At 47.8% G+C, this 15,603-nt stretch overlaps 1 protein-coding gene and 1 non-coding gene across 22 annotated transcripts in view; one reads left to right on the forward strand and one right to left on the reverse strand.

The window, feature by feature from the left end:
* The window catches only part of LOC119865668, a 235,930-nt gene that overhangs the window by 203,961 nt on the left and 16,366 nt on the right, over positions 1-15,603 (forward strand). For 2 of the 20 annotated variants that reach the window (XR_005377886.1, XR_005377885.1), the window contains one exon: positions 9,449-9,567. The exons of 17 other annotated variants lie outside the window; for them this stretch is intronic. This is a non-coding gene — a transcript (uncharacterized LOC119865668). Of the gene's footprint in view, positions 1-9,448; positions 9,568-13,147; positions 13,271-15,603 lie in introns of all 20 variants that reach the window. One more of the 20 variants, XR_005377887.1, reaches the window with a different exon arrangement.
* PTPRT (protein tyrosine phosphatase receptor type T) overlaps positions 436-15,603 on the reverse strand; it is a 1,032,653-nt gene continuing 1,017,485 nt past the window's right edge. For both annotated transcript variants that reach the window (XM_038572341.1, XM_038572340.1), the window contains 4 exons: positions 13,506-13,631; positions 12,453-12,616; positions 9,413-9,548; positions 436-8,516 (listed from right to left, as the gene is read on the reverse strand). In XM_038572341.1, the coding sequence (XP_038428269.1) occupies positions 8,463-8,516; positions 9,413-9,548; positions 12,453-12,616; positions 13,506-13,631 (480 nt within the window). In that variant the 3' untranslated portion in view covers positions 436-8,462. The remainder of the gene's footprint in view (positions 8,517-9,412; positions 9,549-12,452; positions 12,617-13,505; positions 13,632-15,603) is intronic.

Raw genomic sequence — 15,603 nt, forward strand, 5'->3', positions numbered from 1 at the left:
AGTAGTCAGACACCAGCTGACCACCACAAATGATTGTTGCTTCAAGTCGCTGCATTTTCGGGAGGTATATTATGCACCAGTAGTTAACTTCTATATCCAGGTAGTTTGTTAATATGCAGATCTTGAAACTGTGACTCTGTAGGGGCTTAGAAATTTGCCTGTTAGTAAACTTCCTGAGTGAATTTGTGGACCATACTTGGGGGAAAACTGTTTTAGAGTCAACCTTTTTTTTATGTATATTCATGGGAAAACTCTTAACATTTATGAACTTCCAACTTTCTCATCTGCAAAGAGGGGATAATACACATTTCCTACATTGTAGACATGAGGATTAAATGAACATAAAGAAACCCTAGGTTTTTCTCCTCTTCCTTCCCCTCCTCCTGTCTTCCCCTCACCCTCACCCAATCCCAGGAAGACACCAGTGCGAATATCTTAGGAAAACATGAATCTCAGGGTCACAGCTTTATTGTATAGATTTTCAACACAGCCATATTACAAACATTGTCAGGGAACATTTACAAGAATAAATAAGATGGACTTGCAGGTGTAAAAAGATTACACTTCACTGTAATGTACAGTCAAAAAATATATCTGATATTCATTGACCTGACATTATTTACCTTCTGCTTTTTTTAAGCTAGAATTGGAAAGGAAAAAAAAAAAAAGAACATTGACAGCACAGTGCTGGCTTTTGGAAAAGTTGATTTATTTTGTTTTCTCTTCTCATACGTGCTTTATCTATCAAACACCCAAACTGTACAAGTGCAGGCCATTGGGATTCACGGAGAAGGCTGCAAACAGTGTGGAGACTTTGGTCTCATGCAATATCATATGCCCAGTGGATGTGATGATGTCAGTCTTCCTAGAGTCGAGTGGGAACCCCATGATGGCCCTTAGGGGGCGATGATGGTGTCCGGGAGCCAAGACAAGGGTAGAAGCCCTGACTCTTTCTTTGCCTTTTGTTGGCCAGTTGATGTAGGGTGAAAACAGAAGGTAGAAAAGTGCTTTTGAGTCTGACTGCCAAAATGGGTTAGCGTAAATTAACCTGGGCTAGACCAGGATCCACCTGGCAATGACACGGATGCCCTGGGGATGACTATAATTATGTGCCGACTGAGTCACTGTGCTTTTGCTTTTGCAGTCTGCTTCAACAGGCCTCAAGTAGGAAGGGGGGTAGAAGTAGCCTCTGGAGATAATGTGTGTGCAAAGCAAAGCCCTGCTCTGGGTCCTGCTTGGACCTTTGCTAGTTCTGGCTGTCACTGATGGCCTTGTTGGCCAGTGGGCCTGAACTATGGTTGGTCTCATCACAGATCTTGGTAGGCATTGGGTCTATGGCAAAGCAACTGTTCTTTCTGGACTTTCTTGTGATAACCAGCCAGGATAAGTCCTGAATATGGGGCCAGAGCAGCATCTCGGCCTGCATGGTGGGAAGACTTGGGCAGGAGAGTAGGGGACTTCAACCGGCACAAACCAAGCACAGCCTTGGCTTTGTGCTTTGTAGGAATAAAGGGGTTCAAATACAGTCCAAGCTCCATAACATATCACCCATCTAGGGTGGAAGGGAGTGAAAGGTCATCTCCTCAATGCTCTTTCTTCGCTTTAAAGTCTGGCCTCTGTTGGACCACTGCTGAGATGGGCAGCTCATACTCTCTGGCACACAGCCAGTTCTTCCTTAAAATCATCAAACTTCATGCATTGATCCTAGTTCCACTCAAAGTAGTGACCTGGGACTAGCAAACCATGCTTGAATTTTGTCCAATGATATATAGGCACATGGGCACTAACATTATGTCTGATCCTTTGGAAGTCTGATTTGACCTGGGAGGATACTGCTTGGCCCTCTGAGCCTCCAGACTGCTCTGGGGCTTTGATCCAAGGAATATCTTCCATCACTGATCTTCCATGGGAGGGATAGGGGTATGGTGAGCACTGAGAGCTTGTCAGATCATCCTATAGGAGGTCTATGGATTTGTATTCACAAGCCCAAGAGCACTGAAGTATGCTTACGGGGACTCATTAGTGCACCATTGGCAGGTTATTTCACATTCCCCTTCCTCCCCCAAATCTAAGAATTCCACTCACTAAGGAACCATGAATTATATGAATTACCCTGAGCTCCAGGATTTCATATCAGTACCTTCCTGCCCAATGCTCTACTGCCCCTGGACCCTTATTTTCTGAACATTCCAATCAAGGGTCAGAGTCTAAATCCCATCACTTAGAGCAGCTCTGAAGGATGTTCCTTGGTGATCCAGCCCCAAAGGGTCTTTCTTATAGACTCATCCTGAGTTTTCTCACATCCCTTATATCAGCCCCAATGGATCATCCCCAAGCTCTCAGCTAGGATGCTGGGTGTGGGGTCTTACCACTGTAGGTGCTGACTCTACCTCTTGGGGACCTAAAATTTATGAGTGAATGTGGAAGTGAATGTGGCCACTCTGATGACCTTTCCCATCTTTTCTGAGGGTGGGCAGGAGGCATGCAAGAGATGGACTTGGTCTCTAAGACAGTTGCACAGCCAGTGGTCTGTAAAAGTCTACCTCTAGTTAGCCATAAACCAGTAGAAAGTCTTCTCCTGTTCATGAATATGGCTTAGACCTCTCTGCTGTGCTTCTGAGGGTCATATCTGTAACTCTGAAATATATGTCAGAGGACATGAGTTTAGCAGTCCCCTCCACTTTTTGCCATGTACTTCTCTCCCTGCTGCTCAGACTGTATATGACATCAAAAGCAGATCCTTGCTAGGTGCTGCCAATGCCATATATTTTTATCACTTTCAGTTGTATATACACAGAGAATCTTCAAATTGGAACCCTTGCACGGGAATATAGGAACAATGATGTATCTCACCTGGTCTCCTCTAGTTGGATTCACTTTGTCTTTTTCCTGTTTTATTGGGCTGTGATTTGGAGCTGGCATCATCAGCTGAGAAGGAGTTCTGACTAGTAGGATGGTGGGGAAAGCAGGTCAGGGCTTTGAGATGAAATGGCCATCTATGTGACTCAAGTTTCATCTTCTGATCTGTCCTGTAGCTGGGGTTGACACAGATATAGCCCAGCACAGTCTGTTAACATCCTGCTTATCTTCCTCTTGGGCTGGTTCATGTTTCCCATGGCATCACTTCTGACTTAGCGGGGTGCTGATGGCCTGTCTGTCTAGCCCAGGAATGGCTAGGTGCAGGCTAAAGGAAGGTGGTTTTCTTCATTCTGTTCTAAGGCAGTGGGGTGTAGGAGAATTATCATCTCCTTCAATATCTCTGGGTCTGGGTAGGACAGTTACTCCTGCTGAAATGACCTGGTGAGTGCCTCGCTATTCCTCCCTGGGCCTCACTTCTGCTGTCCACAGCTGCCTAACTAGACTGATAACTGTATGCACACAACAAGGATTCATACTGAAGCTGAGGAAGTGTGGATCCTAGGGAGAACATACAACAGGAACTAGTTTAGCAATGGGGAACAGATGATGAAGAAATAGGATTTGATTAGACAGAGGGAAAATTATCATCTTTTCTCCAAGACATTGAAACTTGGTCTAAAGTGGCATCTTTGCTCCTAGTGGTCCTGGCCAGCCCTCCCTGTCCCCTGTCCTGGGGACCACAGAAGTGACCACTTTGCCCTATATTCCATGTGCATCCTTGAATATTTCTTTTGGGTTCCAACTTCTTGACCTTGCCTTGCTGTTTTCTTACTCAAAGTTCTCCAAATCTGTGCCTTCTATGTGGCCGAGGCTCCTTTTTTCACATCTTTTGCCATTAATTGGTTGGCCCAACATTGTATAGCTAAGAATGGCCAAGCTGTGATTTGAACTGAAGACTATAAGCTCTTCCAACCAACTGCATGCCTCACCAAGGGATGAACTGTGCCATAATAATCTGTGCTTCCTGGCAGCACCCCTTCCAGGGCCCTGGCATGTTGCAGGAACCCATTATGTATGTATGTATGTATGATTAAAGTAAAGTGAGAAGCCTTCCAGACCCTAGCCCCTCATGTGAAGCATGTCCTTAGATTTGCCCACATTAGAAACCATGTGACTTCACCCAGACAAAGTCTAGAAGTCCCAGAATTCAGGAATCTGTTCAGAAAGGCTGTATACATCTTCTCCTTTTCCTTTAGGGTAATATGGGCTCAGCCTTCACCAAGGCAGATGAGCATATCCTCATCATCCTAGGATATGCCAATGGGTTCCTTCCAGCATCCAGCTGAAAGAAACTTGAGTTGAGATCAACCCATGAGTGGTGAGGTCATGGTACCCCCACACCAAAGCATCTATCTAGGGGAAGCTGAGCTGGTCTTAAACCTGAGTCTGGACCTGGTCTCATGAGGAAACAGTATGGCCAGACACTGTGATTCTCAGACTGCGATATGATTCCCTAGATTATGTCATAGTGGGTTGAGGGGACCAAAGCCACTTGAAGGACTAGGGCACATCATTTAAAAAATAGTCCTTTAAAGAAATTCAGGCACATTAGAGTGGAATGGAAGTATTGCATGAATTGTTAAAGTGAATCAAGAGACTAATGCAATTTTAGGCTTGTGTGCTTTGGGCTTCACAACAAGATCCACTGGGTTATCTGTTCCACTCTAGTCTTTGATGTTATGGGTAGATCCATGAGAAAATCTGAGACATCGTGGTGGAAAAATATTGTTTTTGGAGTCAGAAGAAATTTAATTGCTGGCTCGCCTAGTCACTAACTGGGGAACTGATTTCTCCTCTCTGAGCCTCTGTTTCCTCATCTGTAAAATGGTGACAATCATAAACACTTCTTAGAGATGTTGGAAGAATTCAGTGAGCTCCCAGGTTACAGTCCCCAACAAAGGGTCCCCTGGTTCCATGTGAAGGCTGACATGGGGTAGGCCATTGCTCTGGATACACACACAGAAGAGGGCAAGCATTAAGAGCAATCTGATCCCTCCGTTCCCATGAAAGGAGGGTGCTGTGGTCATCTAGAGGCCCAGAAAGGGTGAAAGGGCACAGTGGAGGCAGAGCTAAGTTACTTCCTAAAGCCAGCTAGGCCACAAATAGACACAGGTTGGTAATAGTTCCTGGCTTCTCATTAGTTCCTCATATCTTCTGCAGAGCCCGTAACTAGGTGACCCAGAGGCTCTGTACTAAGCGGGGGGCAACTCTCTTTGGCATCCCAGAGAGAAGAGGCCGGCCCTTGCTGTAGAGGCTCAGAGAGCATGGATACTATTTTCCTCTGCATCATCAAAGGTAGCCCACCCTCTGAGTGGAGTGGGGTGGGAAGATAGGTTTGAGGGTGTTTGCTCTTATTTCCCAGGGACTGGATCAAGTCCAAGTTCCAGGACACCAGTGCCCCATCTTAGGGGGAGATATCCCCATCACAAGCCTTAGTTTCATCCCTTGTTAACTGGCCTAAGACCTGTTCACTGTCCTGCCCTCTTTAGAGAGCGGCTGGGTTTTGAGAAGATGGGGGGCCCTTGTTGGGCTGGTTACCCCACCACGGCCTGTGTTTTTATAATTTCCCTTTTCCCTGAAGTCACATTTTAAATTCCTACCATTTGAAACGATAGAAGCCAGTGTCATTTTTATCTGCTAGCTCCGTCACCCCTTCTGGAGCAGAATAAATCTTAGGATTTGTGTGGATAGCTCCCCTCCCCCATTCGGCATGGATGAGCCATGATCTGAGAAAAGAGCATATGCCAGGCTGATTTGCTCGGCTATAGGCTCCTGGGAGGCTGTGTGGGCACTGGCTGGAGCAGTGGCTGGGAGCCAGGGGGCCAGCTCAAGTACACCAGGGAAGGGACCCATCAAAGGAGAAGAGAGAGTTCACTGGGGGGCTCCTCCGCTTTCCTTCACTTTGAGATGCTTCCTTTTGAACCTCCAAAGTGACAGCCTTTCCGTGATCAAGTCTGGTGTCCCTGGACTTTCAGACAGCTCCAGAGCCCATGCCAATGGGAACAGCTTCTGTGGGCTCCTTTCATATCCCATCCTCATGGGTCTGGAGGCCTGAATTCGTCACCCTGCTCCATGGTTGAGCAGAGATCCTGAGTTTCTCACAGAAGCTGAGTCTCATGATCCACTGCATATTTTGTTCTCGCAACAAAATAATGAGCGAGCAGACAGACAGACAGATGTGATATGAAAACGCACACACTGAAGGGAATGTTTTCACAGTGTCTGATGAAAGGAAAAGAGGCAGCCCTACTGGCCCCAGAGGGAGTCTTCTCTAACGGAGCCGAGCATATCACTCAGTAGCTCTGCTGGCTTCCCTGTTGCCCTCAGGGGTAGTCTATACTCTAAGTGAGCTCTCTCCTCCGTGCCCCAGCTCATCCCCTGCCACCCCTCCTACAGTGCTATGCTCCAGCTGGGTTCACTTCCCACCATACCACCTGACTTCCCCTGCTCCCCAGATGCGCCCCCATCCCAAGGGGTTTTCATACCTCTTCGTCATGGCATATCCAGATCCCTTGGACTGATTGCCTTTCTTCCCTTTTTCTACCTGTTGAGACCAAGCTGGAATGGATGCCATCTTCTCTAGGAAGCCCTAGGCAGGCAGAGTCTTGCTCCCAGGTTCATATAATACTCCTATGCTTCACCACCTCTGCACTGGGGTTCAATTTCTCCTGTATACAGTGAGCTCTTGGGTGCAAAAACCTGTGGCTTATTGAATTCTCTACTCCTCATCCCCTTTCTGGGGCTAGACAGCTTCCAAGTGGAGCTTTCTAGATCCCAGACCACCCTGAGTTTGCCAGAAACTGTGCTTGAGTACCCAATGGAGACCAAGGTAGAGAGTGTGTCCCTGGCTGGAAGATCTCATAGCCTGAGGGAACATGCACCTGTTTTCATGGGCTAAGAAATTAGATGGGACTAGCTTTCCTGGGGAGCCGGGAATGAGTTCTGAAGATATATCTGAAATTCTGGGCTTCACGTAAGAACTCACATCAGAAAGAAAGAATTAGATATCCATTGTGGAGTTCTCTGCTTAGAAGTTTCTGGCCTTATTTTACCCTCCATAAAATAACTGCTTTGCTGAGAAAGATGAAGAAAATGGTGTGATCAAGTCTTATCACCAATGTCTGCCTGGTCAGAACCCAGAATTTCATCACTGAGGAAGATGCCTCAGTTTCCCCAATTGTAGAGATGATGACAGATTAGTAGTTCTCTCATGGGGGTTCTAGGACTGCGTGAGATGTCATATGGAATGTGCCAAGCCTGGCATACAGTAGGTGCTGAGCAAATACTGGTTCCCTGTCACTGACTCACCCACACTTTGGACAAGACCCTAGAGATCCTTGGCTTATTTTAAACCAAAGCATAACTAGGTCCACCTTGACCTTTCTCATGATGGCAGCTAGGGGTTTCTCTAGGAGGGGGTTCAAATTTGGAGATCCATGATGATGCACAAAGCTGGTATTTTATCAGCCCCGGAAACTGAAGGGACTATTTTCAGATTAGCCTGTCTCCCTACTCAATGGCAGTGCTGTTGCAGGGTGGGATCTTTTAAGGACATTGCCAGGAAAGATTACAGGCCTGAGAGATTTGTCTTATATTACACATTCAAACTTCCCTCCCCCTTTTATTTTGACATAACAGACTAAGATTTTACACCTCCAAAACAGTTTCTTTTCATACACATTTTGGAAAATAATCAAATCTTATCCACCCCCCAAGAGACAGAGGGTTGGCCAGAGCCCTGCCCCAGAGAGATGGTTCCTTTTCACAAAGACAAGGAAGAGCAGCAGAGTTCCATGCTCCCCCTTCCCACCAATTACAAAAAGCAAAGAGAACCTTTCTCAAAGGCTGTGGACACAGTGGGCTGGCCAGTGAGTGACAGGTCAAGGCCTAGGCTAGGGGAGGGGTACAGAACGGTATCGGGCCAAGCCCCATGCGGGTTAGGTGTGTGAGTGGGGGCCTCTGCTGTGGTCTCAGGAGCATCCCGCGGTCACGCTGATCCAGAGCGACAGGTGTCCAGTGCCAGAGAACCCTGAAGGAGACTGCAGGGGGCTAGCAGAGCAGGGACCCCCCTCCCTCCAAGAGCCCTAATCATTTCCACGACACAGAAGGGGAGAGCACACATCCCTTCCACTCCCAAGGACAAGTAGGGCAGGGAGGTGCTGCTGAGGCTGTCACTCCCCAACACTCACACAGGGGGCTTGCCAGGAGATTCGCAAACTTGAGAAGAGCAAAAGCAGGAGGTCTGGGAACCGAAAAATCCAGGGCCTTGCCACAGGAGCACTTCTGCACAGGCCTGTGGCCGCCGCTTGGTTGGGTGTGGAAGGGAGGCCTGGGCCTTTCAGAGCAGCACCTCCCACAGCTCCAGGAGAGCACTTGGAAGGTGCAGAGCCTACCACAGAACACGGGACCCTCCAGGCTTCTCCTTGGAGTTGGGCAGGGTGCCAGCTTTAAGCCCCTGAGCCCAGTCACCATTCACAGAAAGGGGAGGGGGGCACGTAGCTGCAGCAGCCGCTGGGCTCCGGCAGGCTCCCCATCCCATCAGGCTAAAAGGAGCTTAAATATTCCAGTGCCACCTCGTATACAAATTTATACTGTTCCTGCGAGGGGGGAAGGCAGAGAGGGAGCAGAGGGGGTGAGGAGAGAGATGAAAGGGAAAGGGGAAATGCATTTAGGTTAGAGGCACAGATTTTGGAGGAAACGTTATCTACCTCCACACTAACAGCCAACTCAAAATTATCCATGTAATTATCTGTCCCTGGACATCCCCCCAACTTCTGCTCAGTGCCTACATACACCCACGTGTTCCCAGATGCCGGTGGGGTCACCTCCTTCCTTTTCACTGTTCTGGACTCCGGTGCTTCTCAGACTGTAAGGTGTATAGGGAGCATCCAGGAATCTTTCTAAAATACAGACTGATGGAGTAACTCTGGAGTGGGTTTAGATTCTGCATTTCTAACAAGGGCCCAGGTGATGCTGACGCCGCTGGTCTGTGAATGAGAATCTGAGTAGGAGCACGCTTCAAGTAAGTCAAGACTCTTAGGTCAAAGTTCCCTGTGTGTGGTCTGTTCCCATCATTGCAGCGGCCTGAGGACCTGGGCTCTGTGTGCCCACTTACTGTCCATCCCTTTCTGCAAAGCGTCTGAGCCCTGCTTACACTGTAGCAAGTCGCATAAGTTAATTAGAATAGGATTGGACTGAATTGAAAATATAATTCACACTCTACTAATCCAGAATCCCTTCCCCTAAGCCTGAATTAGTGGTATCAGGGTTAGTGGTGTCAGGATTAATATTTGGGCTGCCCTGCAGGAAAAGAAAGTTGGTGAGGTTGGAGTGGAGGGGCGCAGAGTAGACAGCCATGTGCAAAGGATGTGGCCTGTCAGGACTGAGGATGCACCCAGCTGTTGGGGGTTTTTACTATCTGATGCCACTTTCTCCACATCAGGGGAACTAGGGTCAGGCCCTGGCTGTGGAATAAGCTTCCTGGGACACTCACCAGGGTCTCCACCATGTTGGATTTGTTGTTACGCAGTGTTTTCACGATGTGGAACACGTCAATGATGTTTTGCTGCTGGATCATCTCACACACGCTGCAGATGGCACAGAAGGTTCCACTGCGGCCGCCCCCATTTCTAAACACAGAGTGAAGAGGTGAGCTATATTCCTGGGTAAATCCCCTCCCCCCAGCACCTGCTGATCCTAAAGCCATATCAGCAGTGGTGGGGAGTGGCTGCCCCGGTAAAATGCAAAGTCAGGCTGTGGTGAAAGCCTTACTGGTTTGAGCCCCATTGGTGCCATGAATCTGCTCTGACTTTGGGCAAGTTGTTTCCTATTCATATAATGGAGGGGTTGGACTAGATGCTTTTTGAAAATTCAAGTAGCTGGATGTTTCCTTGGTTCTATGATCATGTTAAAGTCACCCATGGCACACTGACCCAAACAGTGCCTTTTACATGTGGTGCCTGCATCCCTGTCCAAAAGGATGTTTGGATCCTCCTACACATCGAATTAAGACAATGGAAGATCCTAGATGGTTTTCATTCTAGTGTTTTTCTATCCACTAAGGACGGAAACATCAGAGACATCTCTCTTAGCCTCAGGTTAGCCAGCCTAGGCTTGGAGATGGGGCTGGTGGGTCTGAGATGGTCTATCCTGAAACGACAGGTCTCTGTTTGGACACCCTGGTTTGAGCAAGACCCTGTTGATCAGGAGAGCAGAGCTAGAGAGCTCCTGGCAGGGTCACCTCTCTGTCCCTCCTGATGTTCCATGGCAGGGTCACCTCTCTGTCCCTCCTGATGCTCCATAGTTCATGTTCATGGAAATACCCCTCCAACTATTTATTGAAAGTCCATTTAGGAATCTGCCTGATTCGGAACTCCTGGGCATGTTACCAAGAGCAACTAATGATTTCATATAATGGCCTATATCTAAAGAACACCTGGATGGAAACTAAGGTGCTTGGTTTCCCAGATGTTTTATCTACAGGACACCCAACAAGCAAATGTTTTAAGTACTGACAGTACTTTCTATTCACTGGCCAGTGCCTGCATTTTGGTGTCTGTTGTGTTTTCTGGGCCTACGAAAATGCCAAGGTCCCCGATGATAGAAGGATATGCCTATGCTTTCCTAGTTACCTTGGCAAGGGGGCACATGGGTAAAAAGGTACTCCTTCAAAAAAATCAGGCTAAAAGATAATCACCCAGAGGAGGAGGAGGAAGGGGACTCCCCCCAGAAGGAGCGTTCTGAAGCAAGAACGATAGAATCCAAGAGGAAGAGGGGAGTGGGCACAGGTGTCCCAGGCCTAGTGGAGTGAGACCCTGGATGGAATGGGTGTGGCCATGTACTTAAAGGGGAGGCCACCTCAGTGTGTGGGAGGGAACTGGAGGGAGCAGGGAACCAGTTGCCAGTTTTGGGGATGTGGGCAGAACCAGCCTGGTCTGGTTAATATTACCTATCAACATGACACACCTCACAGCATCTTCCTGGTCCCTGGTTTGTGATTTGTGCCCTTTAGGAAGAAAGGATTATTATAGGTGGTGGCTGTAAGCTATGTGTGTGTGTTTCTCTGGTTTTCTTGATGTATGCATGCACTATTTTTAAGAAGGGAGCAATAAGCTGGTTTTGTAAGGATTGAACTTGATTCTGAGGTCAGTAAAGTGTTATTAATGCCTCCACTGGCTCCAGAAATATTTACTCTGAAGAGAGAAGAGCTTGCTCCTACCTCCTCTGACACAACATTTTAAAAGAATAGGGCCTGTTCCATCACCTTCCCCCAACCTCCACGTACTAAGCAGCAAAGGGAATGGTTGTCAGTCATATGTTGCATAGCTGTTATGGCTACACATGTGTTCTGTGTCCAAGATCTTTGCAGGATCCTTCTCTGAGGTCCCTTTATACTCCTCTGGCAGACTATGACACAGGTTCTCAGAAGTAATTACTTTCACAACATATACATACTTGCTACCATGATATTGTGGATTTGTATAGTGGTAGATGAACTGTATTTGTTCTCTAAATATTTTATACCAAAGCATGATGGGGCCTTAAGATGATCTAATTCAATATACCCACTGGAAAGATAAGGAAACTGAGGCCCACTCAATTAAGTAACTTTCTTGATGACGGATTGTCAGCCCCAGTCCCTTAAGGGTCCTGACCTCCACTGAACATTATGACGTCAAGGTCTATTTGCAAATCCCTGTGCTCTGGCCATGCCAGTTCTAAGATAGGAGGTAAAGGTTCCAGGGTGCCCCAGTAATGGAAGTATAAATACAGCCCACCTGAGCCCACAGAGCTGTGGGAGACAGTGTCCCCTGGGCCCTTTGCAGCCATCCATCAGCCTCTCAGGCTCCCCATGTCCCTGTGTTCCCTCTAAACCCACGGCAAGGGATGCCCCCCCAGGCCAGCATGGCCAATGAATCCTTTGGTTTACTCAGAGGCAATGTGGGTTAGCAGATGGCATATTAGCTTGGAGGCCAGTGGCTTTAAATCAAAGCTTCTCTCTTAACTTCCCGACCCCTTACCCTGTCTTGCCTCAGTTTTTCACTACAACGTGATAACATCTACTTCGCAGATAGTATTTTAAGATTCACTTAAAATGTCTGGCATCAAACTCAATCAACGCATGCTCCTCTCTTCCTTTCCTTCCTTAGGAGATAACTGGAGGATCTGGTCACTGGAACTCATTTCATCCTAGCTTTCTTGCAACTAACAGGACACATTGTGCTTCCTGCTGGGGAGTAGGGCTTATCTCCTTATTGGGCGTGCTGGGAAGTGGCCTGCCCACCTCCTATGTTCAGTAAAGGCCACCAGGTTTTGCATCAATAACACGTCACACAACCTTAGTTCAGGGCAACAAACTGGTGACACCCAGTCCATGAAAGATTGTAATTCCTTGAATACACACTCCCTGGCTTTTAAGGGATGTTGAGATGTGGTGCAGTGAGGCATGCCTGTGGCTGGTGTTTGTGGCCAGTGGCATCCTCAAGGACAGACACCCTGTCACCCAGCACCCAGACAGCCCTCCTAGTACTCACAGGCAGTGGACCACCGTGCGCCCCTCCCTCCCGTCATACTGCTCCTGCCATTTCTCCAGCCGCCGGACCACTTTGAGCAGAGAGCGCTTGGAGGGGGGTGTGTCCCGGTAGGCGGGCCAGCCGATGTACTGGAGGTGCTGGACTATACGATATCCATCCTGAGGCTGAGAACAGAGAGGCCATTAGGGCTGCTTTTCCAGGGATGCAAGCCCTTCTGATGCCCTGGGGCTGCACCACTGTAGCGGGACACAGACTCAATGGGGTCTGTGCCGTGTCATCATGGGGAGAGTCACAGATGATCCCCATGCTCATCTTTATACCTTTGTGCACACTGATTCTCCAGCCATGACTTCCCTGCAGCCCCTCATCCTCCACCTCCCCCACCTGGAAAACTACTGATTTCCAAAACCCAAGTCAAATGTCCCTTTCCCTAGGAAAAGCCTTCCCTAACTCTACTGGGCAGAATTCATCTCCCTCCCCCGCCCACACCCCACACCCCGAGCTTCATGTTTTCAGAACATATCTCACCATCCCATTGGACAGTGAACTGAGTTCTGTTCGCCCTGGGCCCCCAGTAAAGACCAAAGTCTTTAGCCACTTCATAGACCACTAATCTCCCTCTCACCCAGCACTCCACCTAGCTGGTGAATTTTCCCATGGAAGCAACTAATTATTTTTCATCTTGGTGTTCTCAGGGTCTTGGTCAGTAAGCCCAAACCTTACTGGATCCAATCAAAGAATGCATCAACTCACGCCAAAACAAGACAACACAGTGGGGAGGCACTCATTTCTGAACAGTTTTGACTACAAGGCAGCAAGTGTGTCAGGGAACAGGGGGATGGCGGGCTGGATGTCTCCCCGTGCATCTCTCAGTGTCAGAGGCATTGTTGGGTGTGAAGCCGGAATCAGCAGAAGCATTGCTTCGCCGAGGAGGATGGGATTATCAGGAGGGCATGGCATACATTCCTGGCTGGGGTGCAGCAGCCTCTCCTGATAGCCTCCATCTGTTTTGGGGAGAAGCAGTGCAGGAAGCAAAGGTGGGGGTACACTTACCCGAGCCATATTGCAGATGCGGAATATTCTGTGGATGATGTCCTCATCAATGTCCGCAGACACGAACTCCACTTGGATGGGCCCGTAGCACCCGGAGGTCTTCTCGGGCCAGTACTGCATACAGAGCTGGGGCAGGGGAGAGGTCAGAGAGAGGCCGAGGTGAGGGTGGGGTGTTGGTCTCATTTATCGCCGAGCCCTTTCTTATTGCCTGCAGAACATGCTGGCTACAAAGGTAGAGTATTAGGTGGGAAATTTGACTCTGCTTCCCGGTTAGGGAGCAGCCACCCATTGCTGTTGGTGTTGCTGAAAAGTCAAAACTCTGAACACAGAAACACTGGACTTAAACATTTTTGCTATGTTGTTATCAAACCATTTGTTAGGTTTGCTGGGCCTCAGTTTCCTCCTCTGTAAAGCAAGGGGGAATAATACCTTCCATAAAGTGTTGGCCGGATTACAGCATTGAAGCAAGAGCAAGTACAGTTTCTAGTTCAACATGGATCAAGAAAAACTTCCCCATTCCCCCCCCCCCAAAAAAAAAAACTTTCCAGTGTTCATCTTACTACCAGATCATCAGTAGTTTATGAAACACACAGGTCTTGGCACCAGACATGCTTGGATCTCAATCCAGGTTCTGCTGTTCATTTGCTGTGACACAGGCCTGTTTTCTCTTACATAAGATGGGGACAGTTATGCTTACCTTGCACCAAAGATCATGTGACATGGTGCTGAGATATCTTGCCTGTGATCTTTCTTATTTTCCTGGAATTGGGAGTTAGGATCTACAGCTGAGAGCAAAAGGCAATGATTGCCCTTTGACCAAAGACAGTAGGTTTTCAGCCAGTGGTGGTTTGTTAGGGGACATCTGGCAATATTGGGAGATGTTTTGAAGGTCACACCTAGGGGTTGCTATAGGCATCTAGCATGTAGAGCATGCTGCTATCATCCCGCAGTGCATATGATAGCTCCTCTGAGACCAATCAGGCCCCAAATAGCAATAGGGCAGGGACTGAGAAACCCTGGTCTAAGATCCTAAACTGCTCCCTAAGTTTATAGTGCCATCAAGGAAAGACAGATAATTTATTTCTCTGTATCTGTTGAGCCATTAGATGACTTTAGGTTGGAGATAGAATATTCAGATGGGTGGTAGGGGTTGTGGCTCAGAGAGGGGGGCAAAGCAGACTTCCTCAAATCCCTGGTTTCTGAGGGACATGGAGATAGACCCTGTCTGGGGTTCAGAGGGGAGCTAAGATTGCAGCTGCAGGCTTGCTGGGGACTGCCCCAGCATGGACAAAGAAGCCACATGTTAGACCATTGGGAAGTTACAAAAAAATGTACCCAAGACTCACGAAGACCTGCTAAGCCTTCTGGGAATAGCTTGGGATTGAGTCTTTCATCAGTAGCCACAGTCTATACTGAGCTTGCAGACAAGGAGCTAGATTGACGCTTGACCCATGGAAATCTGATGGCCCCCTATAGCCACCACGGAGGCAGGATCTTCATGAAAATGATCCTCTCCCTTTTGTTGAAAGAGAACAGCCAACTCTCCCTGGGTAGTCACATGCAAAAACATCTTTTATTTTATCCTTCCTCTAGAAGTAGAACCAGAATGGAAGAGCAGGGAGGAAGGAGGATATAGGAGAGAGAAAATAACCCAAATTCCAGCCTGGGAATCACATATCCACATGATGACCTACAGGCTAAACCTGGCCAGTTGGCTTATTTTGTAAATACGGTTTTATTGAAATACAGCCATACTTACTCATGTACATATTGTCTGTGGTTGCTTTCAAACTACAACAGCAGATTTGTGTATGAGAATACCCTGCATAATCTAAAATAGCCTGCAAAACCTAAAACATTTTCTGTCTGGTCCTTTACAGAGAAAGTTTGCCAACCCTTGACCTACAGGGTTGTTCCAAGGATAAAGGAGATGATACATGTGAAGAAAGCCCTTAGCATAGTGCCAGGCATGGAATAAGCATCTGCTCAATTCCAGTGATTCACAATATTCTGGAACCTATCAGTGCCCAGCAAACATAACCACCATAATGATAATAGCTAACGTACATATTTGAAGGATTCTTCTTATCATTCCTCT

Source organism: Canis lupus, chromosome 24, assembly GCF_011100685.1.
Source record: "Canis lupus familiaris isolate Mischka breed German Shepherd chromosome 24, alternate assembly UU_Cfam_GSD_1.0, whole genome shotgun sequence".
Lineage (NCBI taxonomy): Eukaryota > Metazoa > Chordata > Mammalia > Carnivora > Canidae > Canis > Canis lupus.